The sequence below is a fragment of the Cervus elaphus genome, chromosome 11 (genome assembly GCF_910594005.1).
Source record: "Cervus elaphus chromosome 11, mCerEla1.1, whole genome shotgun sequence".
NCBI classification, from domain to species: Eukaryota; Metazoa; Chordata; class Mammalia; order Artiodactyla; family Cervidae; genus Cervus; species Cervus elaphus.
In genome coordinates, this window is record NC_057825.1 from 77,021,901 (window position 1) to 77,043,650 (window position 21,750).

At 37.6% G+C, this 21,750-nt stretch overlaps 2 protein-coding genes across 6 annotated transcripts in view; one reads left to right on the forward strand and one right to left on the reverse strand.

The window, feature by feature from the left end:
* The window catches only part of CAMKMT (calmodulin-lysine N-methyltransferase), a 427,130-nt gene extending 422,596 nt beyond the window's left edge, over positions 1 to 4,534 (reverse strand). The window contains exon 1 of one of the 2 annotated variants that reach the window (XM_043918115.1): positions 4,295 to 4,534. In XM_043918115.1, coding sequence (XP_043774050.1) covers positions 4,295 to 4,432 — 138 coding nt within the window. In that variant the 5' untranslated portion in view covers positions 4,433 to 4,534. The remainder of the gene's footprint in view (positions 1 to 4,294) is intronic. The other variant, XM_043918114.1, reaches the window with a different exon arrangement.
* A 335-nt stretch (positions 4,535 to 4,869) lies between these two features.
* PREPL (prolyl endopeptidase like) overlaps positions 4,870 to 21,750 on the forward strand; it is a 38,687-nt gene continuing 21,806 nt past the window's right edge. Inside the window, exons 1-5 of one of the 4 annotated variants that reach the window (XM_043918116.1) lie at positions 4,870 to 5,057; positions 6,377 to 6,915; positions 17,125 to 17,247; positions 18,601 to 18,667; positions 20,555 to 20,761. In XM_043918116.1, the coding sequence (XP_043774051.1) occupies positions 6,697 to 6,915; positions 17,125 to 17,247; positions 18,601 to 18,667; positions 20,555 to 20,761 (616 nt within the window). In that variant the 5' untranslated portion in view covers positions 4,870 to 5,057; positions 6,377 to 6,696. Of the gene's footprint in view, positions 5,058 to 6,376; positions 6,916 to 15,643; positions 15,814 to 17,124; positions 17,248 to 18,600; positions 18,668 to 20,554; positions 20,762 to 21,750 lie in introns of all 4 variants that reach the window. The other 3 variants (XM_043918117.1, XM_043918119.1, XM_043918118.1) reach the window with 3 other exon arrangements.

Here is a 21,750-nt window from a genome sequence, read left to right on the forward strand (position 1 = left end):
TAAGTTTGCTTGAGAAGTTAAGTTGCTTAAAAGTTTACTACCAATTTCATTGTGGGAAGTCAGCTGTATACACTTAGAGAACTAATTATAATTAGGACAATTTGACACTCGGATGGTAGCTTCATTTTCATTTATCATTTTCATGACTGACCTTTTTAACCAACTTTCTCAATTAGTCATTGAGGTAGTAAGTACTTCTATTGTTTAGCATCTTGTTCTGGGAAGGATTTTGGTCACTCACATGGAACTGTTTTTCTGGTAGTCGACGGTCTTCAATTTTTTCTCAAAAAAACAGGTCTCTCTTTCCCTGACTATATTTCATCAAATCCAATACATCATTGATTATAAGATTCAATTTTTTTTTTCTTCCTTCTGATGTTACATAGAATAGGCTACCTGTTGACTGGGATGCCATCAACTAAAAGACATATCCCAATTTCAAAGATGTTATAATTAAAACTACACATCTGAGAATAGATGAAAAATGGTTTGAAAATAATCAGCTTCACTGGAAAAGAAGTTTAAATATAGAAGAGCAAAAACCCACTCAAAATTCTACCATTTAGGAAAAGCACAGCTAAACATCTATCTATGCATATACATATAGCTATGAATAAGTTTTAAATGGCTCATACTATAAATACTGTTTATATTTTGTTTTAGATTGCTCTCTTTGATACCATAAAAATCAGTTTTCTGACAAATGTACTGTGATGATCTCAGTTGGATGCCCATTTTTGCATACTTACCCAGTACATAGCTATTTTTATTTTTTAAAAATATTTGTTTCTTTATTTGGATGCAACAGGTCCTAGTTGCAGCACTTGGGATCTTCTGTCTTCACTGTGGCTTGTGGGATCTTTAGTTTCAGCATGAGCAATCTTTTTAGTTGCGGCATGCAAACTCTCAGTTGTGGCATGTGGGATCTAGTTTCCTGAACAGGGGATCAAACCCAGGTCCCCTGCATTAGGAGCAAGGAGTCTTAGCCACTGGACCACCAGGAAAGTTCCCATAAGCTGTTTTTAAATGTTAAAAATAAACAAATGTTTTAAACATTAAAAATAAATCAAATTCTTTGTTAGGAAATCATAATAGGATTAGAAAATAGACAATTTATTTCTAACCCTGGAAAATAATTTCACTTTAAAATAATCAGAAATGGAAGAGATCTTAAAGAAATCTAGTCCCACTCCCTCATTTACAAATGAGGTACAAATAGGTTGCTCATCATCATAGGTAGATCTGGGACTAAAATCAAATTGTATTACATTCTATTCTAGAAATCATCCTGTCTCTTTCTGCATTGACAGTCTCAAATGTATATTACCTACTTTAATTTACATTGTACTATAAAATATTCCATTAATCGGATTCTTCAGCCAAGTATTCAGATGTCTAGGTCCTATTATTCATTCTGTAGGTGGTTGTGAGATGTGCATAAGCATGTAAGGGTCACTGCTACTTTTTCATCTGCTCTACATCCCTTCCTCTTGGGAAATGCCCCTCCCTCACTCTATGCAATAATGGCAGGATTGTTATTTTCCTGCCACAGTGTGGGCTGATGACCCAGGTCAAAGTGCACAATTCTCCTAGAAACAGCAATTGGTTCAAACTTGGCCAATTAGAGTTGTTTGGAGGAAATGATTTGGGTGTTAGGGAAAAGGGTTATTTCTTCTGGATCACTAGCTGGGTGGATGATGAAGTAGCTATTTTTGCCATCAGGTAGTCAAACTCAACAAAGAAGAAAAATGAACAATATCCACAGCCTCTATTGATATTGATCCACAGACTTCCAGACCTCATCTGATTCAAGTGGGCACTAGATTCAACAGTCAGCAATTTATCATGTGACCTGGTATCAAATGATGAACTGTCAACCAGATTTTCTCTCCAAAAATATTAATTATAAAAGACAGAAAATATTGGACAGTTAAGGTAGAGGGCCATGAGATAGCACTGGAGCCCTAGAGGAAACAGAATTGTGAGGAGAAAAAAGGAGACACAAGCAGATGTCATGAATGAAGATGTCCCATAAGAAAGAGAAAAAGAATTCATATCTCTAGCATTGATCAGATTTCTCAGTTTTCTAGTTCTGGATGGTCACAAGATACAAATGGTCTGTTCACTTGAAACATATTTACTAAGAGCCTGCAAATGTTTAAAACACACGGTAGATTCAGTCATTACAGAAAAGGATTCACTTTCTCCCCTGCCCTCTCCAAGGGAAAAAAAAACATATTTTCTCTGCCCCCTTGACTAAGATTCTTATTTTGACTAACAGGATATTAGTAAGTATTTAAAATATTAATATGTTTCAGTGGTTGCATTTGCTCTCTTATACCTCTGTCATCACCATGAAAACATGTTAGCCAACTGATCTCAGGATTAGAGGCGTGTGGACCAAGCATGCAGCCTAGAGCCACTCTGCTGATGGCAGCCTGTCAGTCAACTCCCAGGTGCCCCACAAACAGAATAAATGCTCACTGTTGTATGCAACAGTATGTGATGTATGTAATGGCGTTGCATGCAACAGTATGTGTACGTATTAATATCTGATGGTGTGGTTATTTGTTACTCAGCGATAGCTCACTGATACAATACACTGAGGATAAGGTCCTGTGGGCCACTTAAACACAGTCCTCATTCTCAGGCTTTCCACAACACATAACAGTACCTACTAAAAATTAACCACCCAGGCCCTGTGCAGAAATGGAGGTTAATAAAATAACATCTTTCCCCAGGGAGAATTCCTATTCTCGTGAGAAAGATGGATTCTAATCAAATTGTCATAAAATAATGTGAAAAGGGGTTACGCATAGAGTCACCTATGGGTCTAGCTCAGCCCAGAGGAGTCAGCAGAGGTATCCCATAAGAAGAGATAGACACAGAGGTCTGAAGGATGAACAGTCATTTATTAAGTAGCGAAGAAGATAGAAAGACTCTAAGCAGAGAGCACAAATATACCAAAACATTAAATTTCAAAGCGTGAGAGAAGTTCAAATGGCAGCCGTGGCTGAAACTTATGCTAAAGTAGATGGCAATTCAGAATGAATATAAATGATGGTCAACTAGAGTTTTTACTAAGAGTCACTTGTCATCATAATAAGGTTTGACTGATCAATTTAAAGCCTTAATTTACTATTTTGACAATTCAGCTTTGTTTACTTCACTACAGAAAGTTCCTACAATAATGATCTATAAGGTCATGCATTTTATTGTCCTATAATACCATTTATAACATTAATAGCAAAACCAGATCCTGAATGCTCTGCAAGGGCTGTCAATGTGTCAGCAAAGAAAAGGTCTTTGAGTGTTCATGACAGCATTGGAAGGCCCCAGTATGAAAAGATGACTCCAGACAACCACAAACAAAGTAACCTCCAAAATACTAAACACACAATCTCAAATAAAGTGGTAGTAGTGAGAAACTACTAATAAGTGGCAGTAGCTGAGAAACTCTTCTCAAAACACAAATCAGAAGTGCAAAGTGTCCTACTGAATAAAGGTTTCAGCAGGAAACCCCAGGCAGAAGTATAACATTGAGGTATCAACAACAGATTTCACTTCAAGCACTTTGGCAAAGAGTGTCAGTGACGTCAAATAAGAAAACTTTCAAACTGGCACACCACTGAAGTTACCAGCAACAGCGGCATCTTCGAAGTGCTAAAAGATAACCGCCGGTAAACAGCACACAGAGACGCCAAGGATTTCACTGATCACTTCAAACTACAAGATAAACAAGTAACTATTGCGTGAAAGAGAAGGGGTGGGCGGGGGCAGCTTTTACAACTCCCTTGGCTCTCAGCTCCACCGAAGAGACCCAAGCAACACGTGCAACGTCACAGTCCCTACACAGTCAACCACGCTGATCACCAAGAGAGGGGCCAGATTTGGGGCTAGAAACAGGCTAGGAGTTAAGAAGCAAGGAGAAGAAACCAGGGGAAGAAAGTAAAACAGAAGCAGAAAAGAGCAGTGTGGGCTGCGGAGCGGCGGTTCCACCACCCCTACTGGCGGGCAAGAAGAAAAGTCCCCCAGATGCAGACTAATGTCTAGGAAGGAATCTTCTACTTCTATCGGAAGTTTCCCAGGACTCAGCTTTGGCTGCCCCCTCCCTACCGATGCCACCTGATGCCTCCCTTTTTGGTGGGACCCGTAGGTGAACCAAGGGGGCGCTCCTCAGGCGGCTCCGGGTAAAATTGTGAGGGAACTCCCCGAGCTTCCAAGGGTAGAGAAACCGATCGCTTGCGAGGGGAGTGGCCAGAGGCAATAGTGAATTAAGAAGGCTCTCCCTTACCTGCCGCAGGAGCTTCCACCGGGCGGCACCCAAGGGCGCAGAGGCTGCGGGTCCCCGAACGGCGCCGCTGTCTGTCTGGCCCTCGCCTGCCGTCTGCTCTGCTTGGCCGGCGGCGGCGTCAGAGACTTGAGATTCCATCCCGCTAGAACCTCTTATACCCGAGATCCCGCCGCCACAGCTCTCCCCTGCCAGGACCTGCCTACTTCTTCCCAGTCAGGACCTGTGACGCCAGGCCTCCCTCCCACTGCCCTAGCTCCCGAGCCCTCCCCGATTGCCGCATTTCCGGTAGTCGCGTCCCCTTAGCAACCAGGGCAGCGCGACTGTCGCCACTGCACCATTTTGCTGGTGGCCATCTTGAGTGAGGGCAGACCAGCGGGTGCGAGAACTGTGGCAAATCTAGCGCGACCCTGCCCTTTTTTGTTCTCCTCTCTCCTGTTTCATCTCGAGTTTTGAAGACTAACAAAGATGCAAAAGATTTGTATTTTGAGCATTAATGATCTCAGAAGGAGAAAAATCCATTCCTGACCACAATAAAGATGGTGGAATCTGCTTAGAGGTCGTGCTAGTTGGGGGTTACGTAGAACACGTGCTGCAAACTAGCTCTCGGCGACACTGGGTAGGCAGTGGTTCTGCTAGCTGCAGAACGCAGACTTCGGCAGGACGCGATCGAGGTGACAGCTGCACTCCTTCCTGAGAGCTTCGGGTCCTCTGGGCGTGCCTTTACTCGTTTCGCTATCTAGAGCCAGGCTGACTTTCAATTTGCGTACGTATTGGGGGGCGTAGGCCGGGGGTCTCGTCCCTTCACCTCTTCCTCTCTCCATCCAGCCATCCCTCAGTCCTGTAGTCCTAGCTTTTTGACTGATGTCACTTAACTGCGTGACATGGTACCGCTCTCTCTCGCCTCGGATGCACAGGGAAAACGAATAGGTTCTCCCAGGAACACCCGTGTGTCTGCCCTACCCCCATCTTTAACCTGCTGTCTTCTCCCTGCGGGTGGAAGATGGGTGGATGGAGACTGCCGGCAAGGATGTAGTAATTTGGAGCCTTTTATTTTCTCACACTTTATTTAATTTATTTGGTTTTGCTGGTATCGGCTGCTCATTCCCTATTTCAACTCTCCTTTATTTTGCTGCTTCGTAGCGGATCCGAGCTGTGGTAAAGCTGACGCAGTATTTTCCCTTTGCTACCCAGAAACATTTTGTGGAAGACTTTCATGATGACATTCAACAGTGTGCAACATATCTAGATATTTCCTATCCCAAAAATAGTAGCCAACGGTTACCGAGTGGTTACTGTGTTCCAGGCACTTTATTAAGAGTTAAACATAAATTATTGTTTCATTCTTGGAACTACTCCATAGTTAGTGGGGTCATTATCTCTGTTTTGCACATGACTAAACTAAGCACAGGTAGTAAGTGCAGGAGTGAAGACCTGAACCCGGGTTTCTCTGACTTAACTACTCACTAGCCTTACTTACCTTGCTAGATAGGTTAAAAAGAAAGGGCTTTCCAACAGAAGACAGATGGCATCACATTTCTTGTGTGCATCCTGAAGTGTTTTTTGCAACTAAAGAGCTAATTCCCTTTTTAACATCAAAGTCCAGTTGTTTTTATTTGCAGATAGACATTCCTCTATCACTTTCTGTGGAGGTGACCTGGGGTAGTTGCTTAAACCTCCCTAAGCCACAGTTCGCTCACCTGTAAGATCAACATAAGAGCTACTCTATCAGGTTTCTATGAAGTTTAAATTAGATCAAGAATACAACAGCATCTGGCATGTAGCAAACACTCAATAAATACTAATCCCTTCTTTACCTTTATTCTGTAATTAGTCTTTTCCAGTTCATCCTGCATATATTGGGTTGGCCAAAAAGTTCATTTAGGTTTCTCCATAACATCTTGTGAAAAACTGGAAGGAACTTTTTGACCAACCCAATACACGTAAAAGATAAGATCTGAATTATGTAAAATCAAAGCCGGTTTGCCTTTAAAAGCCCTCAGAGTTCCTGAGATGCCCCCAGTAAGTCTTTGTATTTATTGCAGATTTTTATTTTGTTTTTCGTTTTTGTTTTTTTTTTTTTAGTTTGCCCATGTGTGTACCAGAATCAGTGCTGCATAGTTTGAGCCTGATAAGATTGACCTTACTAAAGAGACATTTAAGTCACATCTGCCAAGAAGTATGACTTGAATGAAACTAACTTGTACAAGTTTTCAATACTTTTAACCCGAGTTATCAGCTGTCTGCAGTTATTTGTAACCTGAGGGGTACACAGCCCCAAAGGGGAAGGTTAAGAACTGCAGATCTTAGATGCTCTGAGAACCCACTGCTGTACAGTCATTCCTATGAAAATCATTCATGTGCTGGCAGACCCTAAGGGAGCGTAAACCAGGGACTTTGATACCATGCAACAGAAGAGCAAATTGTTTCTCCAAGCTTTGAAGTATAGTATTCCTCACCTTGGGAAATGCATGCAGAAACAGCACTTGAATCACTGTAACTTCGCTGATCATTATTACAATAGAATAAAATTGAAAAAATATCAGCTAACCAAATGTCTGCAGAATCAACCCAGGATCTCAGAGTTAGCAAGAAACATCCCAAGTCGGAACTTCTCATGTAAGGTATGGACTGTTTAAATTAACCTCTGTGTAGGCCTTTAAGATTAATTTTAGCTTAAAAATAAAGAATGGGTAGGAGATCAGTTACTAGTTTTTTCAGTAAATCTGGTTTGATTTTTTAAATGGTCAGACTCAATTGTCTGTAGTCATATGTAAGTATAAAAGAATATATACATATATATTTATAGAGCTCTAATGTAATATGTAAAAATGTACATTTATAAAAAATCATTCACCTTAGGAATTCCTTCCTGTGCCTACCAGTGCAGCTCAAAGTATAATTTGCCTTCTAAAATTCCTGGACTGTTACAATAACTCTTAATAAAATCTAATAATATGCTGATTGTTTTATGAATCCCAAATTAGTAAACTTCAGTGAAAACCACTTAATTGTGCTACTTTTCTTTTAAAAATTGAAAAAAGGATTTGCATTCTTGACCACTGTATTCCTGTAGAAGATACTTTCGGGCCATTGTACTGTGGCCAGACCCCAAGCCATGGGCATGACCTCAACCTTGAGGACCTATTGCCCTTGTATGTAGAATGACCACATAGCCTCCATTGCCTCAGACAGTCTCAGTCTACACCTATTGGACAATTTGTAGTTATTGACAGTTTCCCACTCCTCCCAGAAGTGTCTTAGGTTGTCAAGTTATGTGCTCATCCTAGTTATTTGAGTTAAGCTGCTGGTACTGTTGCCCCTTTGACATAACCTCCCCTACCACATACTTGCTATGTCCTTAGGTTCCTTAAATTGCATTTAGGAGTGATATTCTTGCAATATTTTTGCATATTTTGTTATTTTAGTGTTTTAATTTCTAGTTTCATACTAATATTTTTAGTCTCTTTTGACTTTTTTATTGTAGTAGAGTATATGTAACAATTTTCCATTTCAACCATTTTAAGTGTATAATTCCATGACATTAATTACATCACAGTGTTGAACAGCTGTTATCACTATTTCCAAAATCCTGTTGTCACCTGAAAAAAATATACCTAGAATTCCCCACTCCTACCTTTCCTGAACTGTGGAAACCTTTAATCTACTTTATGTCTCTATGAATTTGCTCATTTTAGATAATTCATATAATTGGAATTATATCATATTTATCCTTTTGTGTTTGGTTTATTTCACTTACATTGTTTTCAATGTTCACCCATATTGTAGCATATATGGGAAATTTATTCCTTTTAGTGGCTGAATAATACTTCTTTTATATACCACATTTTATTTATCCATTCATCTGTTGATAGGCACTTGAGCAGCTTCTTCTGTTTATAAAAATGATTTTTTAATCTTATTTTACTCAATTCTTCTGGTTTTTTGTTTCATTTTTGACTTTTTATTAGCTCATACTTATTTATTATGGGGCATTTTAGGGGATTTTTGTTGTTGTTTGCTTTCAACTTTTTAACCTTAGTCCTAGACTTCTACTCTTTACATTTCAGTCATCCAAACTTTTCTTTTTATAGCATCTTAGTATAGTTTAGCACTTTATTTTTTTACTCAAATTTTTCAGTGTTTTTATTTCATTTTTACCCTTTGTGTGTGTATTTGCACACATGTCCTACTTGAGAAAGGTAAACTTTAAAACTTTACGTATTGTACACATTTTAGACATTTAGATCATTATATTTTGAATTGTGTCTGGAACATTTGGTTATCTTGTACTTTTATCCTTAGTCTCGGTTTATAAATAGTAGGCAGGAATTACCCTCAGAGTGTCAGCTGTGAGATTAGCTCACACCCTATGCAGGAGTTGGACTATTTTTTCCCTCTGCTTGTCCCTGAAGCAACTTTTCAGTTCTCTTTCATAGAACCCTGTTGTCTGGAAGCTTTAACCTGCTCCAGTGGCTTAATAATTCCTTCCCCTGGTAATGGTCTGGCTTTCACATGTCACACATCAGCCATTCCTTCTGTGAGAAATTATGTGATCTAAAAGCTGTAGTCCCTGTCCTTTATGATCACTGGGACCTGGGGAAGCTGTGAAGAGATCTGTAGTCAAAAATGCACAGCTAAGTAAGCATTCACTCAGTTTCGACTTTGTCTACTCTTATGGGAACAACCTGGAGAAGGAGATGGCAACCCACTCCAGTATTCTTGCCTGGGAAATCCCATGGACGGAGGATCCTGGAGGGCTACAGTCTGTGGGGTCACAAGAGAGTCAGACACAGCTTAGCAGCTAAGCAACAGCGACAAATGGGAACAGCAAAGCAGAAAAAGGAATTCGTGCCTTTTAGGCAAATTGAAATATATTTACTTAAAGCTTTGTTTAGATAAGTTAGCTAAAGAGTAATGGAGGGAAGTCTGTGTAATAGAAATGCCAGAAAGAAGAGCTGTAGCCACGACTGGTATGTCAGGACTCTAATCTCTCTGACTAGAAATAAAGGGGGGAGTTTCAAGTTGGTGCTAAAAGTCCTCCAAATGCTAAAATTTCATTATTTTATATCTTTACCTTGTTAACTTACCAACAACTATCATCTGTATGTTTGGGAACTCTATAGTACCAACTCCTGCAGCTTGGCTTTGTATCAGAAATCCTGGGAAACGTTTCAGAAATACAGATTCCTGGACCTCACCCCACATCTGCTGGGTCAGGATCAACTGACTGAGGCCTGGGGATCTGTTTTTTGTCTAAAGTTCCTCAAGCAATTGTGAAAATCCCAGTCTGCCAATGACGGCGGATCTGCATTTAGGAACTAGACACACCTGTGATCAAATGCTGCTGACCTGAATTCATTCATTTCTGAAGCTCTTTCTGGCAGGTACTGTGACTTTCCATTTAACATTAGCCAGATGGCAAGATGAACTTATTCTATTAACCTCATGCACCAACCAGTAATATTTGAAGGCTAGCATCAAACCAGATACCCCATTTCTTTATCTTTCACATCATCCTGTTCTGCTCTACCTACAGAAATAATTCCTGAAATCTTTGATCATTTGAGATACAAAAAGAAAACCAAATAAGGGGGGAAATGGTTAAACATTTGTCCGTTGACTCTTTCTACAATATAGATTAGCAGTTCTTACAGTAGTCACTAAGATAGGTTGACAGATATTTCCTTCACTGGCATTAGTGACCTGTGATTTGTGGGAATCACGGGTTCTGAAGGTTCAAAACCTGGGAAAGTCAGAAAGAAAAAAATTGTAGTCTCACAATAGTTTTTTGTTTTTTGATAATAGTTCAATGGAGTGGGACTGCATTGTAGGTGCCAATTCTTTATTGCGTTTTTTCCTCCACACTCCGTTTATTCTTTAACCTGCTGGAGTATGGCTCCTATCCCCCACTAAAAGCCCATCATTGTTGCCAAAGATGTAACATATTTCACCCCAGTAGGCACTTCCCTTTCCTCCTCTTAGAGAAGCTCTCAGCAGATTTGACACCCTTGAACATTCCCTCCTTGAAACACTCTTTTGGCCTCGTGAGTCCACGTTTTCCTGGTTTTCCTTTCGCTACCTTACAAACCAACCCTCCTCAATCTCCTTTTCTGACTTTTCTTCCATATGACTTCTCAACTTTGGAGTTTCTCAGACTTTTGTTCTTGTGCTTTTTTTTCTCTCTTTAATTTCTTCCTAAGTAATTTTATCCATTCCCTTGGATTTAGTATCATAGCAGTTATTATCTTCATCCCAGATCTGCCTCTGAGCTGCACAGGGTTAATCTCTCTTTGGACATCTTACTGACTTCTCACACTATCCACAGTTGAACTTCAACTCTCCCAGCCCTGATTCCCCTCTTCTTCATCTCATTGCTCTGTATGCAGTTGTTCAAGCCAGAACGTGGGAAAACATTAACCTGCCATCACATCCATTAACAGTGTATACCTAGCTTCGTGATTTTTACCATATCACAATACCACCTGGGCTATTATTTACTTAATTATTTTCGCTTAACCAACTTGTCTCATCCCAAGGAATAATAGTCATCAGTCTGATGTGCTTGTTATATTCTTTCTAATAAAATATTCATATACCTCAAATCATATATACCATCATGTCTGACATGCTTTCAGAAACACATTACATTAACCTCCAAATTACATGGTGAATCTGTCCATATTTCTCTATCTCTACCATTATCACTCAGTCATCTTTCACCTGGGTCACTGGCTGAAACCACCTAACCAGGTTCTTTGCTTGCCTTCTACTCATCCAACGCATTTTCATACAATTGGAAGAGTGATCTTAAAATATAAATTAAATCATGTCACTCCACAGCTTAAAAACCCTTCCAGAAGTTCTTTTAAAAAAAAAACAAAAAAAATAGTGTCTTTGTATTTTTACATATTTTTTGGCAACACTGTGCAGCATGAGGGATCTTAGTTCCCTGACCAGAAATAAACCCAGGCCTTCTGCATTGAGAGTGTGGAATCTGAACCACTGGACCACCAGGGAAGTCCCCAGAAGCTCTTAACACATAAACTCCCATTTTCCTAATCATGTTCCTCAAGACCTTGCAAGATCTAGTCCTTATCTCATTTCTCTAGGGTGAGAGGAAGAATAAAGAAATATATGAATAAAATAAATAGTATATCAGAGGAAATAGGTACAATGAAAAATAAAATAGGGCAAGGAAAGATTAAATAAACCATTTGGGGCTAGGAAGAATTCTTACTTTGGTTGAGCGGTCAGGGCAGGCCTAACAGAAAAAAGACTACATTTGAGCAATAGGTTCAAGTGGGTGTTTGGGCATAGGGCAGTAAGTTCTAAGAAAGTGAGGTGGAAGCAAGCTTGACATAATCGAAAAGCATGAAAGAGCCCAGTGTGGCTCAGAGTCAGTGGACATGGGAGTGTAGTAGCAGATGAGGTCAGCAAGATTTGTAATGGGGCAGAATTCTTTAGGACTCTAGACCATCATAAGGATTTTCAGTTTTCCTCTTTAACAAGATGGGAGAACTTTGGGTTGGATTTTGAGTGAAGGAGTAATATGGTCTGACTTTAGGTTCACTCTAGTTTCTTCGTTGAAAATAGACTGTGGAAAACAGAGGCAGAAACTGAGCATTTTGGCTCTTGCAGTAATCCAAAGAGAAATGATACTGGTATCACCAGAATAGTAAAGTGTGAGACGTGTTCAGATTCAAGATATATCTTGAAAATCGAATTGACAAGATTTGCACGTCAGTGGTTGCTAGAGAGAAAGACAAAGAAAACTAAAACTGTTAAGTATGAGCAGCTGGAAAGACGGTTGTCATTTATGAAGACAGGAACAATTGCCTAAAGAACAGGAGATTTTTGTGGGGAGAGGGAAAATGGGGACATTGGATAGTCAGTGTTGGACATTTTTTAAAAATACTTGTTAGAAGTCCAAGTAGAAAATAATGACTATTGTAGTCAGTTGGGTATAACAAACTTGTTCAGGGAAAAGGATCAGGCTCAAGATACAAATTTAGGAGTCCTAGAAAATAAACAGCATTTACTATTTAGTATCATAAGACTGTATGAGATCACCAAGGGAATTAGTGCAGACTATAGATAAAAGAAGTGGTCCAGGGCATTTTGATGTTAAGAGCCAAGGAGTTGAGTAGGAACTAGCTGAAGAGACTGAGAAGGGCCAGTGAAATAAAAAGCAAGCAATGTGGGGGGAGGGGGGAGGGGAAAAAAAAAAAAAGCAAGCAATGTGAAGTGAAGTGTTTTTAGGGGATGGAAGTGATCAACTGAGTCATAATGCTGATAGCTCTCAAGTACTGTGATCACCTAGAATTAACATTTGTACTTCTTGATGTATTTCAAGGCCATCAGTGACCTTGACAAGAGTAGTCACTGGAATGAGAAGGGCAAAAATCTTACTGGGCTCAAAGAGAGGAATTAGAAGCAGGGAACATAGACAAGTCTTGCAAAGGTTTTCACAGATGCTTAGTATGAAAGTGAAAGTGTTTGTGACCCCAGGAACTGATGCTTAGTATGGTTCTGCCTAAAACAACACAGGGATGTTTCTTAAGGAAGTTTCAGATTGTTATGATTTTTAACTGTATTGATTATTTTCTATTTTTTTCTGCATTAATTGAAATGGGCCTAAAATATATTTCCTTTATTTGTGATTACATTGATAGATTTTTCTAGTGTTGAACCATCCTTTCACTCTGAAGATAAACCTTATTGGTCACATAGGATTTTATTATCACTATTGTTTCTGTTTTGTGTTTTTTTTAAAATACATTGATCTTTTAGAGTTTTTTCAATCCATATTTTATAGTAAGATTGATTTTTAATTGTCTGATATTGTCACTGTCTTGTTTTAGTGTCAGGGTTATATTAGCCTGATGAAATTAATAGCATGGTTGTATATAGTTGGCCTTTTTTTCCCCATAAACAGTTAATATATGAGATGATCTGTTTCTTGAGGATTTGAGAAAGCTACCCTTGAACTTACCTGGGTTTTGTGTCTCTTTTATAAAGGGACACTTAATTATCAATTTCTTTGCTGGTTATTGGCTTATACAGCTCTTCTGTCATTTGAATCAGTTTTGCTAATTTATTTTCTGGAAAATTATCCATTTTATCATATTTTCAGATGTATTAGCATAAAGAACTTTATTGTAATTTTTTAAAATCTTTGTTATATCTGTAATTATGCCATCTTTTTCATTTCTAATATTTTTGTCTTTTTAGGTCAAGTTTTATACATGTCTTTCTTCTTATTTAGTCGCTAAGTTGTGTCCGATTCTTTGCACTTTGGACTGCAGCACTCCAGGCCTCTTTGTCCTGGGCCTCCCTGTCCAGGCCTCCAATCTCTCTAAGTACATTTTTAAAAGAACCAACTTTTTCTGTTTTGTTGGTCCTTTCTTTAGTTTCTTTATCAATTTCATTGAAACAAATTAAATTTATTTCCTTTCTTCTACTTACTTTAGGTTTACTCTTCTCTTTTTCTGTCTTAAATTGAAATTCTCCATATTGAGTTATTTCAGGGGACTCATAATGTCAGCTTGTCCCACTGTTCATATGCTAAGCTTAATAATTTCAATAAAGGTGATAATTGCTAGTTCTCTCCATTGTTAAGGGGCCATTATTCCCTTTACAATTACTAAATAGAATGTAGGGTAATACTTTGTGCAAATATTTTATTACCCAATATCATTTCACCTAATGAGTTTAATAACCATGGATGATCTTTACCCTAATCACTTCTTTCAGTGGGGGTTGCTAATGTTTTTCTATTTCTGTTATTCTTTCTATATTTATTAGCTAGTATTATTCTGTAAAAAAAGTTTTCCCCCTTTTTTGTAGTCTTTTTATTTTTTTATTTTAGTTTGGTGTGTGTTTTGTTTTTTTTTATTTCTTTTTAACTTATTACGAGTTTTTAGTTTAAAGTAATCAATTACAGTCATTATTATTTTGGATGCTCAAATTGCCCTAAATGTGGCTACTAGGAACCCCCTCAAACTGGCCCTTGTGTTCTTTTCACACATCTCCATAAACCTTTGAAAACTTCTTGCTTTCTAACACAAAATGTCCTAGGCCTCCTTTTTACTCTCCCTGTCCCAGACTTGGAATTAGCCATTTATTAATGACACCATCTTTACTCAGAGCTGCCCAGTGTTCTTCTGTTGTGTGATTTTTCTGTCTTTAGAGTTCAATGATGTTGCTCAAATAAAGTTTACATATTCTATTTTTCTATCTTAAGAGTTTACATTATTAAAATGGTTTTGTAGTAGGCCACCCAGAAGATGAGGAAGACTGGTTCTTTTTTCCATTAATAAAGTAACACTGTAAATGTAAGCTCTTCAAATTTAAAGTTAAAGCTCTCCTCATCTCAGCTCCATTAGGCAGTTTATGCCCTTAAAACCAATGAACTATTAATGTGTTAAGATACTTGGCTAAAATCGACAGGTTTAGCTGCATACCCTAATGATAATGATAATGCTAGCTAGCATTGAAATGAAAGCTTGGAACATCCAGTGAGTATTGTTGAGGACAGAACTTAAACCAAAACCAACTTGGAGTACTTTGTGAATACTATATAAAATCTCAGTCTCCCTGGGAGTATTTCCTTTTGAGGAATCATTTACAAAACGCTTGAACTCTACTTCTACTTTATTAAGGTAGTTCAAAATCCTGTTGATTTCAGTGTTATTTTGGCTCAGATAAACTCAGTTTATTTGGATTTGTGACACAGAAAAAAAATTAAGACCGTAAAGTAAGTATAGGAGGATAGGTACTGGGCCAGCCCTGTTGCCTTTAGTCCTGCATTAGCCTCGGCTCTCAATAAGAAAGAACCAGCGCTGAAAAGTGGCAGAGCCCAGCTCCTGGTTTGGAATGTGCTAGGGGCTGCAAGGTAGTAGAAAGAGGTACTCTCTTTGTAGCTCTCCTGACTAATTCTAATAGGAATTAACAGAACAGATAAGCATATATCTGGAAATAAAAAGTCAGCTCCTATCACTAAGTTATAGTTTCAAGATAGATTTCTAGTGATCTGTTTCATGCTTTAGGTGATAATAGGAAATTATTGGTATAGATATTTTGCCTCACTAAAGATCAACATTAGATTTTGTAGAGATACTTTAAAAAAAATAAGGTAAACATATGAGCCTCTAGTATTTGCACTTGTTACTCGAGCACATTATTATTGAAGTAGAGAGTAAATGACTAGTGTAATGACCACTATAGCTAATGTGAATCTAATCCAATGATAAAGCATCCCAAAAAGTCTTAAAGCTTTGTGAAAATGATTAATTTTCCATTTAATTTGCTTTGGTGATTTTTCTATTTTATTCTTGTGTTTAATTTTAGATTATAAACTCATTGTGATATAGACTATATCAGTTACATTCTCTACACTGTTGGTCAAGTATCATGGACACACTTGTGCAGTACATATTAACCAGCTGTTGGAGGTCCTTACCAAAGGCTTAGTGCCCTCTGGCGCAAATCACTGTACAGTTGTCATCTTTGGCAGAAAGGTGATTGAAAATCTTGACTAGAATTCTTTTCCTTAAGCAAGGCAAACTCATGGTGTATTGAATTATTGAACCCTTTTTTTAATTTGAGAACTGAGATTTTTGCCTTACCCAAATGTTAATAATTCACATGGTATTTATGTGCTCAGCAGATATCAACTTAAGTTTTTAGCTTATTAGGGACTCCTAATAAGACATGGCAATGGCAGCCCACTCCAGTACTCTTGCCTGGAAAATCCCATGGACGGAGGAGCCTGGTAGGCTGCAGTCCATGGTGTCGCTAGGAGTCAGACTTGACTTCACTTTCACTTTCATGCATTGGAGAAGGAAATGGCAACCCACTCCAGTGTTCTTGCCTGGAGAATCCCAGGGACGGAGGAGCCTGGTGGGCTGCCGTCTATGGGGTCACACAGAGTCGGACACGACTGAAGTGTCCTAGCAGCAGCAGCAGCAGCAATAAGACATGGAGTGCTTTATTTAGCTTTCACCTGTATCTCTTCTCACTAATTTTCCATTATTTTTCCTTATTCTTCCTTTTTTAAGATGAATATATTATTTCTTATCTCAAAAGAGAAGTTCTGTTTTATAAAGCCTTAATTCACCATTTGATCTGATAAACAGTTCTATTTGGAGGATTCCTTATCCCCACAAGAGAAGAAAATTATGGCCAGTGAAGATAGAAAGTAACAAAAACTTCTTATCATGACTCTTGCTGTGAATAAAATAATAATGAACATTTATTGATGTTAATGTCTTCCTCTGCCTTTGACATTTTTCTCATTTTAGGAGGGGTTTTAGTACTTTATAAAATTCAGCAGACTTCTATTTCTCACACCTGGCTATTAAATGTGTTTAAGTGTTCACAGGATTTCATGTATTGCTTTCCCATAGTATTTCTGAACACTCCTCAGCACTTCTTAGTACCTCTGCCTCTCAAGGACTTACACATTTAAATTAATGTGTGCATGTGCGCTCAGTCATGTCCAACTCTGCGATCCCATGGACTGTAGCCAGCCAGGCTCCTCTGTCTATGGAATTTCCCAGGCAAGAATACTGGAGTAGGTTGCCATTTCCTTCTGTAGTCATTAATTATCAACCTCATTTTCTTTCTTTACATTTTTAAATGAAAAAGAGGAAATGACTTATTAAACTTATGAAACAATATTTAAGATCTGTGAAATGCAGTTTGTTTCATAGGTATACATCTAATGTATAGTATTTGTATGAGAAGGAAATAAGAATTATCTTTAAAAGGTGAAAGTTTTTTTTTCCTAATTGAAATATTATGATCATACTGATAAAACTTTTTTCCAGAATTTTCTGTCTAGTAAACAGGAAAACGAAAAACCCCTTTCAGAAAACATGGATGCGTTTGAAAAAGTGAGAGCAAAATTAGAAACACAGCCACAAGAAGAATACGAAATCATCAATGCAGAGGTAAGATATCTTATCTCTATTTTTTTAAACCTTATATTACCAGTTGGGATACAAATGAAATACCTAATTTTTTTTTAATCAATACCTTATGATTTATAATTTTTATGATTTATAAACATAAGCCCACATCCAAATTAGACTGATTTTGGCCTTTAATATATGCTGAAAAACTCAAAGAACAAAGAATAAGCTAAGTATGATCCTTTAAATAAATTGTAAAGATCAAAGCCAAGATGAATTTCCAAGCGTATTATATTAATTTTGGTTTTTGGAAACAACCAATTCACTTCTAAATTTTTTAAAATAATTCCAGTGAGAAGTTCAAGTGAAACTAAGTCAGTGCTTCATTATTTGAAAAGTATTTGATTGTTCTAGCTATACTTTTTTTTAATTAAAAGAAAATTCACTTTGAACAGTTTAATACCATGAAAGCCAAGTATTTGCTTGACCATTTTGTGTTTACCACACTCATAAATACTCAGTTGAAACTAACATACACATTGAAATTTTTTTTTGAAAAATTTTTTGATAAGAATGGAAAACAGAACCACAGCTTATGAGTGAAAATTGCATACATAGTAGAATGAAAATAGCAATATAGTCCATGGAGCCACAGAGAACCTGACATGACTTAGCGGCTGAACAACAAAGAATCAGGAATTCCAGATTCAAATCACACCATTAACTAGCAGGTAGTAAATGTCTTAAGCTACCTAATATCATATCAGTCAATCACTTGCATTTAATATGTAGGAATTAGACAAGAGCATGATTCATGTATTGGTAATGGTCTTTCTGTCTCTCAAATTGCCTTTATCTGTCACCTCTACAGAGGGTAAGATGCTTTGTGTAAAATAAGATCAAACCGTGAACAGTTGGCAATGACAGCATATTTTAGAGGAAAGAATCTCAGAAAGGTATTGACTGGGTTTTCAGGCTAGTCTTGGTTTTCGCATCTGCATAATTTTTGTTTATCTTAACAATGCCACTTGATCTCTGTTAATTGTCAGAAGTTCCAAAAATAAAGCTAACGTGGTTCATACATGCATGAGAACTGAGATAGGTTTTTTTTTTGTCTTCTCTTTGTTGTTTCTTTCATTTATGTATTAGAAATGCCTCCAATGACTGTAAACATATGGAAACTATATCTTAATCACTATATTGTATATTTTTATCCACTTAATATTTTTTCTATGTTCATTCATAGACTTTAACAGGTCTGCTTTTATATAAAAGATCTCATTTCTTCATCTTGAATAGTCAGACCATTAAACAGTTAATTAAATTGTGTTTAAACTAGTGGATAAATTATTGTCATTATTAAATAAACCATTTGTTTCTTTACATTGTCAGATTAAACATGGTGGTTTCGTTTATTATCAAGAGGGCTGCTGCTTGGTTCGTTCCAAAGATGAAGAAGGTACCATACAGTTTTCGTTTTTAAGTAACACTTGATTTTTCCGATTTCACATTTTTCTTGAGAAATTTGGTATTGATTTTTTAAATTTGTATTTTCTGTTGCAGTATAGTTGATTTACAGTTATTAGTCTCATATGTACTGTAAAGTGATTCAGTTACACACATACATATATCCATTCTTCAGGTTCTTTTCCCATATAGGTTATTACAACATGTTCAGTAGAGTTTCCTGTGCTATACATTAGGTCCTTGTTGATTCTCTGTTTTATATATGGTAGTGTATATATGTTAATCCCAAACTCCTAATTTATCCCCCCTCCCTACATTTCCGGTTTGGTATCATAAGTTTGTTGTCCAAGTCTGTGAGTGTGTTTATCTTTTGCAAATAAGTTTCTTTGTATCATTTTTTTTTTAGATTCCACATGTTAAGTGATATCATATGAAACTTGTCTTTCTCCGTCTGACTTACTTAGTATGACAGTCTCTAGGTTCATCCGTGTTGCTGCAAATGGCATTGTGTCATTCTTTTTGATGGCCGAGTAATATTCCATTGTGATCTATATCTGTACATCTTTATCCATTCCTCTGTCACTGGTCATTTAGGTTGCTTCAAGTCTTGGCTATTATAAAGAGCGCTGCAGTGAACACTGGGGTTCATGTATCTTTTTGAATTACGGTTTTCTCTGGATATATGCCCAAGAGGATTGCTGGATCATATGGTAGTTCTGTTTTTTGTTTTTTAAGGAACCTCCATACTGTTTTCTGTAGTGGTTGTACCAATTTACATTCCCATGACAGTTTAGGAGGGTTCCTTTTTCTCCTCACACCTTCCAGCATTTATTGTTTGTTCAGACCCCCACTGGCCTTCAAAGCCAAATGCTCTGGAGGCTCCTTCCAACGCCAAACCCTCAGGCTGGGGAGCCTGCCATGGGACTCGGAACTCTCACTCCTGTGGGAGAGCCTTTGTGATATAATTATTTTTCCAGTTTGTGGCTTGCCCACCCAATGGGTGGGATTTGATTATATCATGAAAGCGTTCCCCCACCCCCACCCCCGACTGTCTCATTGTAGCTTCTTCTTTGTCTGGATGTAAAGTGTGTTTTTTTGATAGGTTCCAGTCTTTTTGGTCAGTGGTTGTTCAACAGTTAGTTGTGATTTTGGTGTTTTCGTGAGAGGAAGTGAACTCAAGTCCTTCTGCTACTCCACCTTGTAGGAAATTGAGGGCTGCTTTTAGTTTGTATGCTTGCTGCCTCTGTCCTCAACATGTGGCCATTATCCCCTTGATATGGGGTGTGCTGGTGCGGCGGTCCATGTGTACTCCCAGAACAGAAGGGCCAGGGATCAGTACCTGCTCACCCACTGGACATGCTGCCTAAAAGGCTGGTATCGATTTTCAAAGGTATAAAAAAATAGGTTTTGATTATTGATTTTTATCTTCATTTTAAATGACTAGCTTTTAATATCTGTGTTTGCCTAAGCTAGAATTAATACTTACACTCAGAAGCTTTGGCAGAGGGAATGGAGGTGAGAACCAGCATTTTTTGAGCATCTACCAAATCCCAGTTACTATGCTAGGCACAACATAGATTACTTAGTGTCACTTACAGTTTCTTACTTTTCTAGGTTCTATATGGTCTATAAATATTAGACTAACTGTATCAAGTAACATCACATAGGCTGATGCATAGAATAATACTGAATAGGATATTGTAATATTAAATAACAAATGCCATTTTCTACACACATCAAGCTACTGTCAATGCTGAAGGAAGCCAAAATGTAGCATCTTCCAGAAGGGGGATGCTACTCTAAAACACTGAAATACACTTTAAAAAAAATTGTAAGTATATCTTATGGAATTATCTCCTCTACTTTTTTCTTTATGCAGCAGACAGTGATAACTATGAAGTTTTGTTCAATTTGGAGGAACTTAAATTAGAGCAGCCCTTCATTGACTGTATCAGAGTTGCTCCTGATGAAAAATATGTAGCTGCCAAGATAAGAACTGAGGATTCCGAATCATCTACTTGTATAGTTGTGAAGCTCAGTGATCAGCCTGTAATGGAAGCTTCTTTCCCAAATGTGTCTAGTTTTGGTAAGACACCAACTAAAACATTGAAAAGACAACAGCAAGAGAATTGTCTACACTTTTGAAACATTTTTATTTGCCCACATGAATGAATCAGAAGATGAATGCCTGATCTGTTTATCCCTGTGAACTCCGTACCTTCCTCTGTGCCTCTTAACCAAGAGACCTTCCCTTCTTTAATTAAACATCCAAATTCATGTCCATGTTTTTAAAAGTATTATAATCAGAGTCTAGGTTGCACAGTATATGTTAATGTATCGGTAATATATATCAGTGCATGCCTGCTAAGTCACTTCAGTCATGTCCGACTCTTTGCAACCCTGTAGACTGTAGCCCACCAGGCTCCTTATCAGTAATAATATTCTTTGCTATTACTTAGAGTACATGTTTGCATATAAATTACATCATAATATTTTATTCAACTTTAGGCTGGGGTATGATTTTTTTAATTTCACATCATCTTGTCCAGCCATTTTAGCAGATTGCCATGGGGTCTCTACCAAGAACTCTGGAACAAGATGAATTAACTTTTTGTTTGTTTGTGTTTTCCACCACACAGCTTGCAAGATCTTAGTTCCCTGACTAGGGATTGAACCACTCCCTGGCAGTGAAAGCACCGAGTCCTAATCACTGAATGACCAGGGAATTCCCTGAACTAACTTATTCATCAATAAAGTTATGATATTTTTACCAATAAAACCAACTTTAAATTTTATCATTTATTGTTGAGTGATTATATATGTGTGTGTGTGTGTCTTACACATACTTTATCCTCCCTTTCATTTTCTGCCATAAATTTCCCCATTGTTTAATAAAGAAATGTTTTTACAATGAATTAAAATTATATCCTATCAAATTTTTTCTAAGACATACCTCTTGTACATTTTAACCTCTAAAATCAGAATGCATCTTATACAATGATGTCTTTTAGTCACTGTCAGCCAGGTGGCAGTCATGATGTAATTGTATGAATACTTTAATTTACAGCTTCTGGT